The sequence below is a fragment of the Numida meleagris genome, chromosome 8, assembly GCF_002078875.1.
Source record: "Numida meleagris isolate 19003 breed g44 Domestic line chromosome 8, NumMel1.0, whole genome shotgun sequence".
NCBI classification, from domain to species: Eukaryota; Metazoa; Chordata; class Aves; order Galliformes; family Numididae; genus Numida; species Numida meleagris.
Window position 1 is genome coordinate 4,451,369 of NC_034416.1, and position 19,355 is coordinate 4,470,723.

At 41.6% G+C, this 19,355-nt stretch overlaps 2 protein-coding genes across 6 annotated transcripts in view; both read right to left on the reverse strand.

Annotated features, from left to right (window-relative positions):
• The window catches only part of ARHGEF6 (Rac/Cdc42 guanine nucleotide exchange factor 6), a 33,633-nt gene extending 31,951 nt beyond the window's left edge, over nucleotides 1-1,682 (reverse strand). The window contains exons 1-2 of one of the 3 annotated variants that reach the window (XM_021406528.1): nucleotides 1,454-1,674; nucleotides 365-448 (exon numbers count right to left, since the gene is read on the reverse strand). In XM_021406528.1, coding sequence (XP_021262203.1) covers nucleotides 365-448; nucleotides 1,454-1,618 — 249 coding nt within the window. In that variant the 5' untranslated portion in view covers nucleotides 1,619-1,674. Of the gene's footprint in view, nucleotides 1-364; nucleotides 449-1,453 lie in introns of all 3 variants that reach the window. The other 2 variants (XM_021406529.1, XM_021406527.1) reach the window with 2 other exon arrangements.
• Nucleotides 3,829-18,868, reverse strand: RBMX (RNA binding motif protein, X-linked). 3 transcript variants are annotated; one of them, XM_021406534.1, is made up of 10 exons: nucleotides 18,739-18,868; nucleotides 17,292-17,418; nucleotides 16,998-17,104; nucleotides 11,712-11,883; nucleotides 10,524-10,640; nucleotides 10,057-10,171; nucleotides 9,837-9,962; nucleotides 9,657-9,745; nucleotides 6,914-9,156; nucleotides 3,829-4,825 (listed from the first exon to the last, which is right to left on the reverse strand). In XM_021406534.1, the coding sequence occupies exons 2-9, from the start codon at nucleotides 17,398-17,400 to the stop codon at nucleotides 8,849-8,851; spliced, it is 1,143 nt and encodes a 380-aa protein (XP_021262209.1). In that variant the 5' UTR covers nucleotides 17,401-17,418; nucleotides 18,739-18,868; the 3' UTR covers nucleotides 3,829-4,825; nucleotides 6,914-8,848. The 3 variants fall into 3 exon arrangements, with proteins under 3 accessions (XP_021262209.1, XP_021262207.1, XP_021262208.1); XM_021406532.1 differs by having other exon boundaries at nucleotides 9,657-9,760; XM_021406533.1 differs by having other exon boundaries at nucleotides 9,657-9,760; nucleotides 18,622-18,758.

A 19,355-nucleotide genomic window follows, 5' to 3' on the forward strand; every position in this document is an offset into this window, starting at 1 on the left:
GGAACTGCTGTATTATTTCCCTTTTATAGTCAAGCAAAGCTGAAAACTGCAAGCCCTTGTCTGCAATAATGGAAAAAGAGATGCACACAGGTCCTCACCGCCCAGCGGTTCAGACAGAACCCGTCCCTGCTGCACACGTTTCCACCTGGGCATTCAGATTCCTCCAAGACGTGGAGGAACCTGTTAGCTCACAGCCCATACTCTCCATTTCCACCTCATTACCCATCCTCCTATTCATGTTATTAACACAGAAGATCAGGAATGACTACCGATTTTGTCCCTCTTGTATTTGGCTTCCATACACTTATTAAACAAGCACGATACACCAACACGATGTAAATAATCATCATAAAAGATGACTTACCTCCACTTTAAGAAGTGCACAGCCCCTCAAGAACTCTTGAATATTAGCGATGCAATCAGCTTCACTTTTAGGCTCCAGACAATACTACGGAACAAAACGCACGGAGATGGTTGCGTTACCTCCCATACAGCCTTGTCAGGAGGCCCGCATGAATATTGACATGTGCGCGTTGTGCCGAATTAGGGAAGCTTCTGCAGGGGGCGGTGGGGGAGGCAGGCAAGCTGTCGAAGCAGGAAGAAAGAGCCACTGGAGGAAGTGATGCGTGAGTCGAAATGGTCGGCATCTTGTTTTGAATGTCAACATATGACAATGCCCCGAACGGCAGTGGGAACTGATGACTTTTAAGAACACAGTGTCCCAAACCATCAGATACAAGCAAAAAGAGCTAGCAAGAGTGATTTCTAGCAAAATAAATAAAAGCCTGCTGTCTTACAGAGGACATTTTAATTTCTTTTAATTCAATAGCTTCTCTGTGCTGCCATTTCCCACCTCTCCTCGGACTCCTTCCCTTTTTCCCACCTGCAGTTGCCTCGCACACAGTTGGACCATCTCAACAAACGCCTCAGCAAACTGCGATGGGAGGCACCGACACGGCTCCGGTACCAGCGGGTTTGCTGGGCCTGCAACAGCTCAAGCATCGCATGGATGGAAGGTTCACGCACCCCCAGCCTCACCATATTCTTCACTGTACTTCCTGACTGGCAAAGTATTTTACAGTCAGGTCTGAAAGCGTATGTTTATGTTGCTGCAATTCGTGGTATTTGCGTAAATACAAACTGCATAACTTATTCAAAACCAGGGCATTTCCAACTCTGGTAGGCCTCTGGTAGGCCCGGTATTTCCTGCCACCACACCAGCATGTGTTACCTCAGCCAGCTGCAGCCTTCTGCGGTCGTTTTTCTGGATGTCAAAAGAAACCAACGAGCTAAATCTAAGCTGTATTCTGCCCTTGGCTAGAACTAATAACGTCTACATTAATCACGACTGCTTCTACAGCTTACCAAAGAGAAGCGTATCTCAGAACGACCCACAGTTTTACTTAGCAGTGCTCTGGTTTCAGGCCAGCAAAATACATCTTCCAGCAGTTACCTTTTCTGCAGACCCCGGAAGGAGCCGATGGATGAGTTTGCAGAGCACAGTTCCATCCCTCAGAGCAGTTTTCAGGAACTCCTCTGGATCATCAACTATTTTCTTCGGGGAGTTCAGAACTCCTAATGAAATGAGCCACGTTACAACTTGCTCCTCTGGATTCATTGCTGCCACTTCTGCCCTCAGCGCAGTTCCGTGCTGCAGCTCGCGCTAACCCACATCCGTGCTTACATCTTCCTGCCTCTTTTGCTGGTTGCACGGCTCAAATGTGAAACTTTGTTTTGGGGGGGGCTCAGCACCAATACTCAGCAAAGCTTAGTAACCAGAACAACAGCTACTCTAAGGTCAGAAACATCTTTTTTACAAAACGGATTCTAGTGGGCTACGTTGAAGAGATGCAAGTGAAAGCAGATCTTCAACTACACAACTGCCAGCTCCTGAAAGTAGAAGTACTTCATGTGGGCACTTAGTGTCCACCAAGACCTTACGACTTCCTCCTTCTGTCAGATGCCATGCTACCACCTGGTTTCACCTTAACCTGTGGCTATCGCCGGAAGTAATAAATGTGTCTATTTACAATGCTACAATTGAACTTGACACTAAAGATGACTGGGGAAGAATGCCACACTAAATAGTAATTTTAACTTTCTGTGCTAAGCCTTGCTAGTAAAATTGCCTTTGTATGGTAGTTACAGGATCTAATCTCCGAAAAAATCTAATTTGAGGGGTTAGGAGAAATAGAACGGCCACAGAAGACTACGTGCAATAAATCTGAATGGGTTGTGTCTTCACTTCCCAGGTCTTAGGGCTGGTACTTCTGACCTCTGGCAGGATGGGAGAATGTTGTGTGACAAAACTGGTAACACGAAGCAGGAGCCAGTGCAAAGGGTGAAGCAGTCTGAAGCTAAATCACAGATCTCACTGCCATCTGGGAACACACATCCACAGCAATCCGTGTGTGTGCAAAATGTTTCAGATTTATGACTAATTACAAGACTCTTAAAGGTGTTTTTTTTTTCCCCCAGTTCTTGTGAGCACCATTTGTAGAAATGAGTACTGGCAGTTCCACGTTCATAGCTTTGTTTTTCTTTTCCCGTATGCTCATTCATCTACTGGGGTCAACCCACACACCTGTGAACAACGCATGTAAATAAAGGACACCAGTCATCTGGTCAGAATGGAGCAGTGCTGACCTACTGAGAAATATTTCATCAGAGGGAAAATTACATACCTGCTTCACTAGTCAGTGCTACAAACCTGAACATGGAATTCTTCACAGACTGCCTCCAAAACCATCTCCCCCCCCCACCCGGAAGATGGGCAGCTCTAGAGGTTTATGCCTATCTGCACACAGCTATTGCAGCCAGGTGCGTATCAGGCTAATGGTTTCAACTACTACTAAATGAAAGTATTTCCCACGTCTTGAACACTTACCAGGAGATCAAAAGAGTCACCTCTTACCTATTCAGAAAACCTCCAAATTTAAGCTACTTCAGATAAGCCACTTCAAAGCCAACTTACACACGTTTCAGAAAAGCATCGGGACCCAACCAGAAATCTTCATTTGTTCAGCCACCCTCACAGAATTAATTCTGTGGCAGAACCAAGGATCTGAAGGCATCTCCGCCAAGCAAGGAACAATTTCTTGTCTGGCCTTTGGAAAAGATTACTTAAGAGGAACAAATCCAACTGTCAACTACCTCTTGTAGAGCCAACCTCTACCCCCAAATTGCCAGTAAGCCTTTATTTGTGGCCTGATTTTCATCAGTAATGACTACATTGCAGTATTAGTTTAAAAAATAAGTGAATGGAAGGAGGAGATATACATCCAGCTAACAAACAGCATAGTCAGGAACAGGAAGAACATTGCTTTTTTTTGACCATTGTTCAGACATCCAGAAAACTTTCTAGAGCATCTGTACACAAGTCACTTTTATGCAACTTTTTTTTTTTTTTTTCAGTAAACACCCACTGCAAACAGGGGACTGGATTCTCACTCCTGCATCATCTACCAATGCTTTACATTTGAACTGCTAACTTTCAGTGATGATGCCTGTGGCAGAATGCATGAAAATGTACCACTGATGTGAAGTATGTACCATCTGGGGCACACATGTGTATCTTTTTTCATATGGCAGCTCATGTACTGGCATTACATTTCAGCTAAAATGGCTAAATGTTTTAGCCTAGAAGTACTCAGACTACAAGCTGAAAAACGAAATCTCTTATTATTAGAGTATGACTCATTCTTGAATAAGCACAATACACTCAGAGACAACTCCCACCAATAAACCACCACTACATAATACTGGTCAGCAATCATTTCTACCATGAAAGTGGTAGAATAAGAAGAATTTATTCAAAACAAGCCATCATTTTATTCAACAACTTATTTATTTAACACTGGAAAATTTTGCAGTTTTATCCATTTCCTACTTAAAGGCAATTTACTCACAGAATCTGCAATCTTTAACTGAAGTTTAAAGTGATACTCTGAACCCATAAAACAGTTTTAAAGCCCTAGAAAGGGTACACATGCTTTTTCTTCACTTCACTCACTGAAAAACCAAGAGCTGTTTATGTCTATTGTAAAATAGTATAAATTTTGCAAGCCTTGACTATGTACCTCTGTCAATCTAGTTAGTTTTCTGTATCAAATACCCATGCCTCAGCATTACTCTCGTGTACACTGGCACATCAGCACACAGATGGGTTAAAAATGCATCAAAACCAAGGCGGTATTTTGAAGAAAACGTCTTGTTTCTATGGAGTTAAGCACTTGCTAGGAGATGCACTGCTGGCACCTACTGGAGTTTTCTAAGAACATAGTACATAAGAAAACTAATCCTTTTGGTGACTTCTTACTAATACTGTCTCAGTATATCAACACTTCCTTCCTCTTATCCATGAAGATGGACAATTATGAAATTGTTCACATAAGAACACTGTAAAACTCCTGATGGTTCCTTGGTGAGGAACAATTTGGAGCTGTTTAGTCCTCTGCATTTTAGAGGACTAGAACTCACTTTCCTATGACTGGCTCTTCTTTCAGGATAGAGGAAAAACAGTGCATGTAAAGAGCAACCCTGAGGATTTTTCTGCTGCAGAATTTACTGATGCTTGTATACTGCATAAAAATGAGAATCCTGGCTCCTGGAAGATATAAGTTACAGGAGACAATGGATCTTCACCTAATACTTAGATATAAGAGATTAGAAGGGCTACTTTCAAAGTCAATACCTTAAATTATAACACAACCCTCTGAAACAAATACTGGGTGACACCAAACTCAAAAGTCAACTTTTGTCAGCTGCATTTTGTTGTTCTTCAATTTTCCAATGCATATCCACTGCTGCACTGCCTTCTTCTAGTCTGAAAGAAAGGAAATTCAACTTAGTATGCTCTCAAAAAACAAGAAACAGACGAAGTCACATCACTGAGTTGTTGCTGCATACACAGTGAATATATTTTCATTATTTCCAAATTGTTCCAAGAGTAAAAAATACATCAGCAGCTATATCTTTATTAATTCCAACATGGTCTAAAAAGTACCTGAAACTGACAAAACAAATCCAGTAAATTGATAAAGAAGGTCTTCATTTTCGAAGAGAAAAATTTTCACTTGCCAGGAGTAATTAATTTCCCACTTCCCAGAGAAGAGATAGAGAATTAACACTAACATGGCATGTACGTACCAAAAAAATTGACAACATTTTGATACAATCTGCACCATGATTTGGTAAAACCTTTTCAAGTCACGTAGGACACTGCATATTAAAGATAGTAAGCCACCTCTTTGTTAGCAAGACTCATGGTCTGGACCAGATTCAAACTTTAAAAACTGATGCCAACTACGTTTTTTGCAGGTGGAGGAACAGTTCACTTTTAAGGCTTATTTTCTGACTCCATCTCAGTGCCCAATTACTGACATCAGCGACTTTTCAATGAAAAAAGGTACCCAGTAGTTCAGTGTCATTTCCAGTAGGATTTGTGATTTAAATACTTGAACAATCACATTCAAGAGCACCACAAAGATAAGGAAATTAACACTTGTTGTTTGTGGAAATGTTATGAACAGTGACAACAAAACAGAAGGCTGGTCAGTTAGCAGCTTTTCTTTTATTTAATTATGTACTCATATGTACATTCATTTATTTATGTACTCCAACTCAGAACAGAAACTACACATGATGCTTCTGTACTTCACAGAATCACAGAACCATCTAGGCTGGAGAAGACCTTCAAGATCACCGAGTCCAATCATCAACCTGATCTACTGGGTCCTGTCACTGTATCACATCCCTTACTGATCTGAAATTCAGTACCCTGAGATGAAGGAGGAATTTGTCAGGAATATGTACAAAGTCTTAGTGGCATATTCTGACAAAAATACTGCACAGAGAAAAAACTATAATAAACTGAGATTGTAATAACACACAGTACACAGCAGAACTTATCCTTTATACAAGACCGATCTTATCTAAAACCAAAGATTAGTCAGATGAACCACAGTATCAACTGCAGCTTTTTCTTTTCACCTTTTTGAAGCTGGTTCTCAAAAGTACTTTAAAGTAGCAGCAAAGTATTTTTTAATATGTACTGAGTACTTTGAAAATGAATTTAAAAAATACAGTTAAAAAAAAATACTGGCAAATCTTCTCAAAAAAAACCCAATTTGTACATACCCTCCATTCTACGCTAGTTTTTTTAACCGGCAATGAACACATTAAGGGTGGTGTGGAGTTTTTGGTTTGGTTTTTTTTTTGGATGGTGACTCTTTAGAGGAAAGGTTTTCCACACTGTTAAAAGTTTTCTAACACTGTTAGCAGGACAGCAACTACTGCTTTCTTTTTTTGCTGGTAAGTATCAGAGAAACAGAACAGTTGTTATTACTCATGAGATCTGAACAGTACCTACTCTTCCACCCACAGAAGAGGATTAATTCTAATGTGGTAGACCTTCAAGTCATAAAACACGGCTGACCTACAATGTTTTAAGCTATTTTTGACATGCATGGGAAATATGCAATTTAATCCAAGGACCCTTGCTGAGATCAATTCCTAGTCAAAGACTACACAGTGTAATAATTAAAGATCTACATATTCAACGACTGATTCAATCTTTGTACCAACAACTGTTACTCAAATCCAGATATTTTGGTCTTATTTTATGATGACTACCAGACTAAGTATAGTGCGTTCATACTTAAATGCACTTTATGGTGCATTTGTAGCTGTATTTTATGATCAGCTGTTTCCAAACTGGACCATTTCTGCAGATATGAAATCTCTCACTGAAATTTCTAACTTGGCAATTAGAAACCCTGCTTAGATCTGCTCCTCCAAAATTTGCCTTCAGAGTTGAAAGGATTATTTAGCCACCAAGGATGTCCACCCAACTCTACAAACACAGATTCGTCAAAAACCTTCCATATAGCTACTACAAAAACACGGTAATTACCTGATCTATCAGTACAGGCATCACTCATCTCTGCCACCAAACCACGTGAACCTGCTTTACTTCAGAAGCATCTCCCAGAAGTTATCATCCTGTAATCAAAATAAAGCGAGCTGAGAAAAATACATTTTACAGCACAAGTCAATCTACAGCGCTTTCCCCCATTTCAAGAGTCACAAGCTTGGGTTTGCAGATTAGTCTGTTTCAAGTTTTACTACTTCTCTTCTAAGTGGTGGAGGATTCACTGGTTTGGAATGGACTGGAATGACTTAGTGAGTGGTTGCATGGCTTATGGATTCTCATTCCTTTTCAATGGTGCACTGCCACGTTAAATCCATAAGTTGAACGACAAAGCATACTGAGGACTAAACAGAAGTAAAAAGCTTTGGTTTTGCTTTTAGTTGGAGGTCTTCACGTATACTATATTCAAGAGCATCTTTTGAACTTCATGGCTTTACCTGAGTCATAACTTGTCACAGGTTCTGCCACATGTACTAGATATCCCTGTAATGCTGTGTCAAAACTGAACAGTCAGGCATCCAACTAAATGTCAAGTTTGCAATGGCTTGCTCCAAACTCCCAATAGTTGAGATGGTATCTGTCAATCTAAACAAATTCCTGACTTCACAAGTCTTTTAATTTTCTTAAAATTTTAACAGCATACGCAGTCTGTTTGAGCATCTTCACTGAATGATACCGGGCACAAATACCCCCTCCCAACCCTACTTTACAGTATTCTGCCTACAGTGAGCTGCATTCTCATCTTTAGTTTCAAAACTGGCGTCATAAATGCTTTTATCCAAGAAGAAATGTTGAATTTTGAGAACTTCTAATGCATTGAAGTATTTCATTTCCTTATTTTTTTTAAATCTAGACAGAACTTCCATTGCCATGACGTGCAGCTTGTTTTACCGTACTAGAGGAAGAAACTTGGTTCAATTTTGACTTAGACTGAAAAACTAGTTTGCTTTGCTTACCATCTTTGCTGTTTCACAGGCATTTGTTGCTTTAAATCAGCTGTGGAATGCTGAAAGTTTCACTTGTTTTTAGGAAGCCATAAGCCTTTGAGAAGTTGGAGAGAAAGACTTCTTTGCTTATCTTATTTTCTCCTTTGGAATCAAAGATGTTCCTTTAAAAGTGAAACACTACAGAGTTGCAAAAATTTGAAACAGTATGAGTAAGCATGGCTTTGTAGCTCCTTTGATGAATTGGTCAAACTTTTTTATTTTTTTTAATTTTTTTTTAAACAGTATACTGTAGCTGACTTACATGTACATGGTTCATTTGATGGGGAATACTTTTTAAACTCCCCATGAAACAGGAGGAAGGCAAAAAAATAGCATCCACGTGCTTTTTCAGGTGGAGTGACTTTTTTTTTTTTTTAAACACAAGGATCTGAAGGCATTCTCTACTGGGAACACTGACTCCAAGGAACACTGACTTCAAATTCTAGACAAAAAATGAACTTTTTGTGGAATATCCCCACCACCCTCCACATCACAAACAATACTTTAAGAATGAGATGCTGAATATGCAGAACAATCCAGCTCCATATTAGATAGTTGGATGTTGTGTGGAAGATCTTAAGAACTGCTTGTTCCGTTCACGAGGAAAGCCAGATGGGAAGTGTGGCATTTCAGGGAAACTTTACTTTGAAAATTACAACACTAGTACACAGCTCAAATCTTATACATTTAACATCTGCCTTTTGAAAGAAATGTTAACAATTTTGAAATGAAATTAAACACTGGTTTAACTTTTCTTCACAAAAGCATAAAAGTAATGGAGGGGAAAACTTAACAGGCAACAATAAAAAAAGGTAAAAACAACTTCTCCTTTTAGTCCTCTGGTAGTAAAGATAGAACAACTTCCACTTTTTTTTTTTTTAATTTGTTTGAGAAGTAATGTCTTGGTCCAAAAAAAAATTTAAGAGTGTTTTTAGTATCTGCTTCTGCCTCCACCTCTGTCAGATCTGCTTCCACCACGGCCACCACCTCTGGGTGCTCCGCGGCTTGAACTACTGTATGAATCACGAGGAGGTGGATAGCCCCTTTCCATGGATGGGGGAAGACCCCTGTCTTGTCTTCCAACACGATCACGGCCACTTGAGTAGACATCACTTCTGCTGCTTGAGTAACTTTCTCGGCTTCCATATCCATCACGTGTGCTGCCGTAATCATCATATCGACTGCTTCCACCATAAGATGGCGGGGGCCCTCGTGCAGGTGGAGCACTACGTGAGTTACCTGCAGGGTCAATGGTCAGGTAATATGGCAACACCATAAGTTATATATAACAATTTCAATCTGAATTTACAGAATTGCTGTATTAAATGTTTACTTTTACTCTTTTGTATGCATTGAGATGTTCTTTATATAATCTGCCATGTTAATGGTATTTTAAGTGGGAATTGCGTATCAGGCAGTGAGTGGATTTAACAGACTTTGAAGGAATGAAGACGGTGTTTATTCAGGCAGGCTCTTTACTGGGTATTCCAGAACAGCTTGTTATTTTAGAGAAGAAACTCAGCCACATTTTCCAGAGATAGCTGCAATTCTGAATTGTAGACTTTGCTTCTTTAACTTATAGCTTAACAAGGTGATCAAATGATAACCAACAACTGCACTTTCACTGTAGGGGAAAAAAAAAATGTGCCATTTCCCCCTAAAACGTGATCAACCCAGTAGAAGTCAGACTTCATGAGACCCGTACAAATTACTGCATGATCCTCAAAATGGATTCTTACCATAGCTCTCATATGAATCTCTGTAGGAACCTCCACTTGGATGATCTGAGTAGTCTCTGTCACGTCCACCACCGTATCCATCACGATCGCTGTAAGAGGAAAGACTACTGAGACTTAGTACAAATCAGTCACATCACAGCAGAAGTAAAAAGACATGGTCAAAAATCCAGTAGTAGATACCTATAGCCCCTCGAGGGGTATTCATCACGTGAACTGGAATGACCATAATCACGATACGCATAGTCTCGTGGAGGTGGTGCGTAGTCCCGTGTGTCCCTGGAACTGGGGTAATCTCTACTTGAGTAACTACAAAGAACAAGAATTGAGTTATGTCACAGTAATCAAGGATCAAAATCCTCTGAAGAATATTAAGCCAATCTAAATCACTAAGAACATTTACCCATCTTTAGTGCTATAGCCATCATCCCTTGGAGACATGTAGACATCTCTTCGTGATGGCATTGGTTCTCTGCGTGGAGGACCACCGTAACTGTCTCTTCCACGTGACACAGGAGCTTAAATAGAAGTTTTATAATATAGTTAGCACTTAACCATACAGAAGACTCGAGGCAATTACTACTTCACTCTTCACAGAGATTTAGAAGCATCATCTGTAGTCTACATTCACAATACTTTTCTGCTTATGAAGTCCTAAAGCAGCATTAAAAGGAACACATTCATCAAATCACACCAGTTGTACCAACAGCTGAGAATGATGTTAATATGAAGAGAACTGATAAACAGTAAAAACAATCAACTAGCCCACAGTAGATTTAACTTAAAAATCAATGTTTTTCATCAGTTTCTGATGACTAAGGTATTACAAGACAGCTGACTAGGCAACAGAATAACTGACTAAGTCCTTACCTCTTCCTCCCATGCTACTGCTACGCACTGGTCCCGAAGGCGCAGATCTTTTAGGTGGAGGGCCTCCACTTCGTGGAGGTGGACCTCTCTTCATGGGAAGCGGCCCTCGAGAAGACCCTAGAAGAAAAGCCACGCACCAACCTGTTACTTCCGCAGTACTTACCTGTATGTCCCTAAAGCCTCAACTTCAATAATCTAACTGATGTTACCATTACTGTGTGATCAACAGTAAACATCTAACATTAGACCTTAAAATATCTTCCTCTTGTGTTTTGGTCACTACTAGATGCTACTGGCAGAATCGAGAGCATGCCAAATTAACTTTTTCACAGCTTAAATTCCCGTTAAGAATCGTCTTACAGAAGTGATCTAAAAGCCACAGTGTGTGCTGCAAAGGAGAAAGAAAACTCTTATCTGTCATCAGTCTCGGGTTAAATGCTAACAAGTTACTGTCCTGAGAAGACAAAAGCCACCTGGGAAGATTCACTAGAGAAGATCCTACATAAAGAGAGAATGGGGATACCGTAGGACCTACTACATAGACTTTCCAAGAACAGAGTTTTCACTATTTTCAGAGGTTTTTTTTTCCTGCACTACACCTGTTATAACTCACATGCTGCTTTAAGTGACTGTTTTAATATTGAAAAGTCGCTGAATAAATAGGTACATCTAAGTACATCCAGTATCAAGTTGTGTACTATCCTTCCATTTCAGAGAGCTTCAACTCAAAACAATGTAATGAGCAATGTTTAGCTTTCCTAATTGCCACTGTGACTCCAGAGGATCAGTCATTTAAACAGCTACAGTTTAATGAGTTTAGACCTCGTGCTAGTAAGGAACAGAAGGCACTTCCCTTACCCTGGTGGAAGAGAATCACTTTTTCACCTTGAATACAAGAAAGCTTCCTTTCTCACGTGCAGGGCAGGAGTTTTGTTTCTTTCATAGCCAAAAGTCAAGTAGAGTGTTAGATGTAGAAGGGAATCTTCATATTTGAAAGCCTTTTTCTTAAGGTGTACTTGCCTAATCAAAAATTTGACTCAACTGCCGAGATTACATTTCATGATTTTAATAACGAACAAGGAGTGCACTATTCAGCTGTTTGACTTTTTCCAGTAGGATTATTGTCATCTTCCAATGGGATTGTCTTGTATGTTGTCCAAGTATATAATGAGATAGGTAAATACATACCCAAGTGACTCCCTCTTGAAGGTGGTCCTCTCGCGCCACTTCCGCCTCTTCCACCTCTAAGGCCCCTGGGAGGACCTCTGCTTCGTGGAGGGGGTGGTGGCCCACGCCTACCACCACTTTCAAAGGATGGCTTGGTTGCTTGTTCCACTTTAATTGCTTTCCCATCTAATGACTAAAGAAGAAGCTGCTTTACTTACTGCTCAGTCATGTTTGTATTTCTTAAATTAAGCCCTTCTTGCTTCACTATTACAGGGCTTCCATTTTATAATGTTAGAGCAACTCTAGAACAGATTGTGTCTTCAGTATTAGTCCCCACGTACTCAGCAGCATGTTGGGCCTAATTTCTAGAGTACTTCATTCTTGTGGTATTGATGAAAAAACACAGAGCAGCATCAGAAAGCATTTTCAGTCAAAATAAAAGTGTCCAATGACTACGGCAGCCCCATGTCATTTATTCCATAAATGAAATATGATTTATGAGCTCCAATTTACTTCCAATTGCCACGGACTTTTGCACCAAACTGACTGCACCAGTAGTTACAGGATTAAGCTGAAGATATCTTAGCTTCAGTTGGGGTTTCTGGCAATGGGGAGGCCGTTTTAAGTACATTTTCTTGATGTCCTGATAACACGGTGATCGCTGAAGTATTTAGAAGTAATTTCAGCATCTACAGAGCAGACTGAGTATGGTAATTCACCCCTTTTCTACTGTTTCAAGGTGAGTTTTCAAAAAAAGAGGTGACTGCCACCATTTATTCTATTACTTGCTTTTCCAGAGTGGACTTTTTTTTTTTTTTAAGTGGATGCTTTTTCTGGAGCACAGACCTGCAGTAACAGGAACTCTGCAGCCAGCTATTATGCCGCAAATACGAATATGCGTTAAGATTTACTGAGTAACTCAACAAGTTTATCCATTGCATCCTCTTTCAGACAACACACATTTAGTCAGAAGAGCAGAGTCAAGATCACGAGCTCTACTGAAATTAGTTCACTGCACATCCATACTGGCAAATGCAGCTTATTTGCCTTTTTGTAAGCTAATATTTAACTCTGTGACAGCTAATGAATTAGGCAGTGTTGTTAATTGCACGTTATTGCAATAAATGAAGAAAATTGCTGATAAGTGTCTCACTCTGCACTGCTAGTGGTTGTTTATGGAGGTAAAACTGAATCTTCTTCCTTCTCCAATGAAATCTGCCCCTTTCTGAAATCATCCACTCTAGTAATGTATGTATTCCACCACCATACATAGTTGTAGCTACTATTTGAAAAACAAAGTGGATATCCAAAGGTTTGACTCAATCCATCTTGAGAAAAAATACATGTTAGCAACATAACATTGGTCTTGGTTTTGACTTAATTAACATAGTTTCTCAATGACATTTGGCATGACAAGCTCAAATGTTCCAGGAGCAAACATTAACACTACTCATCACTGGAACTTAATTTCTCTCATACATAATTCTGCCATCTCTTAGAACAGGAAAGGTTGGCTTGAAGCCTTAAGCTCTGCTATTGTGACTACAGCCGCCCTGTTTCATGGCAGACTACTAACAATTTGTTTGAATTTTTGAGCCCAAATATCATCTCTTTCCACTAGCAGGGACACTGAATGCCAAGTTCAATTCTGAACACTTGGATGCCAAGTCACTTGGTGTTTTTTCTCTTTTTTTTTTCTGTTTAAATGTAGAAGGCGCTGTTTTCCTATGATTTCTATTCCTTATTTTCTTCTGCCTTGCACCTATGCACATTACCCAGGCAAAACACAGGTTTCTTTTGAAACTGCTTTCAAGCAGCCCAAATTTATATCTAACATCCAAGAAAACCTTTGTTTTTGCTGCTGTTAACCAGAAGGTATTTGCTTTAAGATATGATAAACTTGGAAAGAGGAGACATCTTCACTTTACAGGTTTTCAGGTCAAATGATGAAAGCACTCATCTTACTGATGAGACAGAACTCAGACAAGTCATCACAGATCAAGAAATTTTCAGTTGTCAAAACAAACACTCATTAGTTGGTGTTTATAGTCTTGATTGCAAGCATTACAATAGCATTTTTAGTATGATAGGGGCACCATTTTGTGGCATTACCTTGGTGCTAAAAAATAAAGTCTACTATATGCTCATTTAAGGATAGTAGTAGATTTGCAACCAGAATTTAAAAAACTCCTGTATGCACAATGAACAATCTATACAGTTTTGTACTGTGTGCCATGGAACCTCAAGCAAACAATTAGAGAACTGTCCTGCAAACTGCTCCACATTGCAAAACAGAAGTTAAATGAGGTGTATTTGGAATGTTTGAGTAGCCATAATTTAAGATTCCAGAGAAACTTGCATGAACCGGCAGCCTAACAACACGCAGGGCTTTACACTCCCAGGGACCATTTTACTGCTGAGGCTGCAGCAATTTTATCACCATCTCTGCATGTTTCTTGAAGACATACCATGAGTACTTCCCCATATCAAATACATAAAAGAGCTGAAGATCGTTTCCTATCAAGCAGAGCTTATGTATTACATCACTTCTTCATCAGAAAATCTGGAAATAAGTTTGTTCATTAGTGGACGACAGTCTTCTGTAGTGGATTATAGTATTCACTTCCAGCCTCTCAACACACTCCAGTGGGCTTGGCAAATGTTCAACTGGAAGAACGGAATGCTTCAAAAGGAATTTTATCTTTGGCTTGTCCCAGATGTTTCCTCTGAAGTCACATTTTCCTTAATTATAGATTTTTGTCCTCGGGACTTCAAATCAGAAGATCAGAACAGCTTAACGCTTAGAAAGTTCGCTATGGACTTTGAGTATTCACTTGTATTCAGACAAGCAACTGCATTTTATCACATCAGGATGTTGACTTTGCTACCTTACAATTAAGATTTATTTCTAAAGAATTTGCTATAAAGTACTTTAACATTTCTATTGTACCACTCAGGTTAAAACTGATCCAATTCTGCAGATAAAGTAATTTGAGAAACTCCCCTTCCCCCAAAACCATTATCTCCTGACCTCCTTCTTCAGGACTAAAATTTTCAACAAGCAAGCTGAGACTAGTTTATGCTTGTTCCATTTTAGAATGAAATATTTAACCCCATTTCTTCCCCCAACTCCAGCAACTGAAGATACGTTCTTGCGGAATTCATCCAATTTGGCCTCTTCTGCTGGCTGCAACTTTGAATTTCTTTGGAATGACAGAATGAGCTACACACTGCCCATACATCACCTCTTTCCCCTGGTGAGGCAGGTCAAGTGCTTCTGCTGTTGCTTCCTTTGAAATGCCTGGATTTTTCATGAGCACTCCAATTAGTCACAACTCCCATTTTGGACAGATTAGAATGAACTCCTCCCACAGGATGCCTCAAGCATCAATCCTCTTCAGACATAGAATGCAGAGTCTCTTTGAAGTATCGGCACCACATACTGTCCAGAAGGCTTTCCGATGAAGTGCTGCCTCATAACCATCTTTCATATCCATGACTAAACCAAGCCAGATAAGAACAGAATTGGAACTATACACAGCTACACTTGCAGGCTTACACTGAAGGTCATTCTTGCCCAAATCCTGAGCGAGGATGTTACTTTCATATGCTGCTGTTCAAATTTCAAAGGAGATGGAAGCACATTTAGATTTGCAGCTCTGAAGACAGAAGCCATGACAATGACCACCCACAAGTCATTACTTCCTAGATCTCAAGTGATCCAGACGGTGCATTCCAAAATACAGACGAGCATTCAATGGTATTTAGCTACTTTACTGAGCATTACTTTTATGTTTCCGATGTGAACAGATATACAACGTTCAAGATTTCGAACAGTTCGTTATTTTCAGAGTGATTTTCATTTAAATGCTGCTCTCCACAGAAAGTTCTCAGGATTAGGGACTGTATGTGGGCATTCAATGGAATTATTAACTCAGGAAATCAGGGTTTCCGAACTACGGTGAACAGGTCTTCAGAACTGTAGCAAGCTACACAACAGGGACAGATTCAGAAACAGGTGCACCTTTAAAGATGTTTAGACTGGTATAGAAAGAACATTGTCTGACTTGTCACTCTCCACACTAAGAAAAATTACTAACTTGCTTAAAGAGGAAGCAAGTCTCCATACAAAGTTAACACTAATCATCACCAGATTGTCCTCAAGAACCCAGAAACTAAGCAGCACACACAGCAGAAAAGCCTGCTGTAACACAAAACAAGGAATAACTAAGTTTAAGTATACGCATGCTCTGTGAACACTACAAACTCAAGTTCCTATTCCATAAGTGCAAAAGTGCATTATGCTTTGCTTATAGACTATATTGAACTGAAAAAAGTGTCAGTTATTATTTCGCTCTAACAGTTATCGAAAGCTTGAGTGCTATTCAGCCATTCTAAATAGAGACTCTTTTAACCTTAGAAGAGATGCTGTTAGCAGAAAGCCCAATTCAACATGATCTTTACAACTGAACTCTTCAGATTATGCATGACAGACAAGAGTCTGAAATTCAAGTCAACTGACGTGACAGCTTAAACTGTCTAAAGAGAGCATTTCTTTGAAAATTGCTGTTGATCACTAAGTCACAAACTTGCATTTAGGCTTTCAAACACATGCTGAAGCAAAATTAAATCACAATAACCTGAACTCCTCCAGCAAGCTATCCTGACGTGAATCTCACAATTTGCTCCAAATTCAGATTTGTTTTCCTTTTTAAAGACATAACATGTATTAGTTATTTAGTACATATTTTCTTTAAGCTATGTAGTCCCACTGCAGGGCATAAACAAATTCAACTGCTGGTTAACTGCAAAACTGCTTCACCATAACTGGCAAGAAGGGCCACGTACATAAGGATACCTACAAATTAACAATGCATCAACACACCACAGTGTAGGCAAGTCACATTAAACCCCTATTAGGGGAAACATTCATAGTTTCCAGGCAAGTTGCTTCCCTAAAATATCATTTACACAGTACTACATTCAAGTACAGTAAAAACAAAAGCATTATAGGAGGCATGCAAGAGTGAAGATACGTCTACTAGAAAGCTCTCCATCATCAATTAAATATTACTGAATGACAGCCAGGCTTCACCTTCTGCTGTCAAATCCAGAGTCAGAGGAAAGTGATTCCAGCTTCATGGAGACAAGAGGAAATAAAGACACTTTGACAAATTTAACACTGTGACTTGTCTCCATAATCTTCCATTAGTCCATTATCTTTCCAAGTCTTATTACAAGTCAGTTTAGCTCCATAAAGCAGTATTTTTGGTTAGCACCAACAGCAAAGCAGATCTCAATTCCTACCTTTCCATTCATGTCTCTGGCAGCATCTTTTGCATCTGCTGGACTCTCAAATGTTACGAACGCAAACCCTCTGGACTTGTTGGTTTCACGATCTTTCATCAGGAGGACTATGGTGGAAATAAAGCCACGTTACCCTCTTCTGTAATCAAGCAACAAAACCTAGCCTTTATTTAACCATTAAGCTCAGAACTTCTTAGAGAACATGATCATTTCACAAGATCAACAACATATGAGTCATCACAGCTGTTTCCCATTGTTTTTAATCTTAAGATAGCAAGTGTTTTTTGTTTTTACCTTCCACAATGCGTCCATATTTGCCAAATACAGCCTCAAGGGCTTTTTCATTTGTCTCTGTGTTCAGGCCCCCGATGAACAGTTTCCCAGGACGATCTGCTTCAACCATTTTGACGCTACAAGAGACCTATTGAAAGCATACAGCTGTCGTTAACAAAAAAGACTACAGCAGATTACTGGACAATCCCATGGAATATTCACTTTTCCCCAAACGCAAGCCAATTTTCTTTGAACAAGACATCAAAGAGATGTTAAGTATAAAGGGAAAAAAGAATAAGTACCGGGTTGAAGCAGCTATTTCCAGTAGAAAGAGTCAATTCCAAAGAACAAAGCAAGGCTCTGATGAGAACAGTTTTAGCATCAACAACGGTGAATGCAGAGAAGCTAAGCTTACTCCCTCTTTGCCTTTGATGGTAATCTTAGTACTGCATCCCTCTCACTCCTGTCACAGATTTTTCAACAAATACAACTAACGTTAAGATAAAACCAAAATGGTAAGTTCAAAGTCAGTTAGGCCAACATTCAAAACTAAGCTCAATCTTTCACGTTATTTTCAGTACATCGACACTATGCCAAAGCCGAGGCCTGCACAATACGATAGTCTGAATGGATACCAGCCCGACACCGCAGTCCAACACGGTTAAGAGAAGAGGGACAAAAAGAAGAGCCGGAGACAAAGGGCTCTCGGAACGACTGGCGGAACGCCCGGCGCCTGCGGACAAACGATACCACACGCCCTCGGGCCAGTGGCGGGAAAGCCCGCCGCAGTGCCGGCGCGGCCCCTCAGCGCCCAGGCACAAAGAACCCCGGAAGGAGCCGCCGCCGGCCGGGCCGCACCGACCGCGCAGGCGGACAAGAAGCGGCGGCCGGACACCCGAGCGTCGCGAAGCGGCGGGCCGAGCTAGGAAAGGAGAGGAGAACAAGGAGGGGGCGCCGGACCCTCCGCGTTCTCCACACACCTCCACAAAATGGCGGCCACCGCTGGCAGGGCCTTCTTTCCCTGCCGGCGCCAGACGACCGCCTCAGCACTAAGGTGACCGGGCGCCTCAAGCCCCGCACCGGGCCCTCCGACCGGCCCCCAGGGCGCGCCCGCAGCCGCCCTCCCTTTCTCCTCCTCGAGGAAGTGGAGCCCACGCGGCGGGACCACGCCGAGAAACCCCCGCACCTAAAATGGCGGCCAAGCGCCTCGCGCGCCAGGGACCCCCGCACCCCACCACGGCCGCCCCTGCGCCCCGCACGTGGGCCGGCAGGCAGAGAGAGAAGCAGGCAGGCTAGGATCCACCGCGCCTCGCCCCAGGCCCGCAGCGGCGGGCGGAGCGCAGCTCCTCACCGCAAGCAGAGCCTTTCATCGCACTGCCGCTTCCTACATCCGGCCTTCACTTCGCAGTGCCCCGTTTCTCCCTCCCCGCAGATCCCGGGCCTGCTCGGCTCGCTTCGGACCGCTCACCTCCTCTCCCACCCGGCCGCAACTGCGCAATGAGAGCGAACAAAGGAGCTCCAGCCCTTTATAGCGCTGACGTCACCGCCCGCCGGGGCCCCGGATGCACGCGGCGCCGAGCCCGGTAGGGGGAGGCCGCAGCCTGCCGGGCTCTCACCGCGGCCGCCCAGCTGCACGTTGGTCGGACGTGCGCCGCTCCGGGTAGGGTGGGCCAGGCCCTCATAAATGAGCGGGATTTTCTGGTCCTCGCTGGAGCGGTTGTCCTGTGGTGGGTGGTGGTTTTCCCTTTGTCTTTTTGCAGCTGTGCTTGGGAGGTGTGGATGGGATTGTAAAGACTTGCCTTACAGCTTTGAAAAATTAAGGTTAGAGAAGACCATCGAGATAATTTAGTCCAACCATCTACTCATCACTGCCACGCAACATCCACCCTTTTCTTGACCAGTTCCAGGGATGGCGACCACCACCTCCCTGGGCAGCCTGTACCGCTGCCTGACCTCTCTTTCTGAGAAGAAATTGTTACTAATACCCAACCTGAACCTCCCCTGGTACAACTGAAGGCCATTACCTCTTGTCCTATTGCTGTTACCTGGGAGAAGAGGCCAACCCTCACCTCCCTAAAACCTCCT

What these genes read in the sequence shown, in the direction of transcription:
- RBMX (XM_021406532.1), bottom strand. Translation starts at nt 17,400, where the DNA reads ATGGTTGAAGCAGATCGTCCTGGGAAACTGTTCATCGGGGGCCTGAAC. An exon ending in ATATGGACGCATTGTGGAAG is followed by an intron (nt 17,105 to 17,291) that starts GTAAAAACAAAA and finishes TTTCCACCATAG; the next exon opens with TCCTCCTGATGAAAGATCGT. An exon ending in TTCAAGAGGGAGTCACTTGG is followed by an intron (nt 10,641 to 11,711) that starts GTATGTATTTAC and finishes CTTTTCTTCTAG; the next exon opens with GGTCTTCTCGAGGGCCGCTT.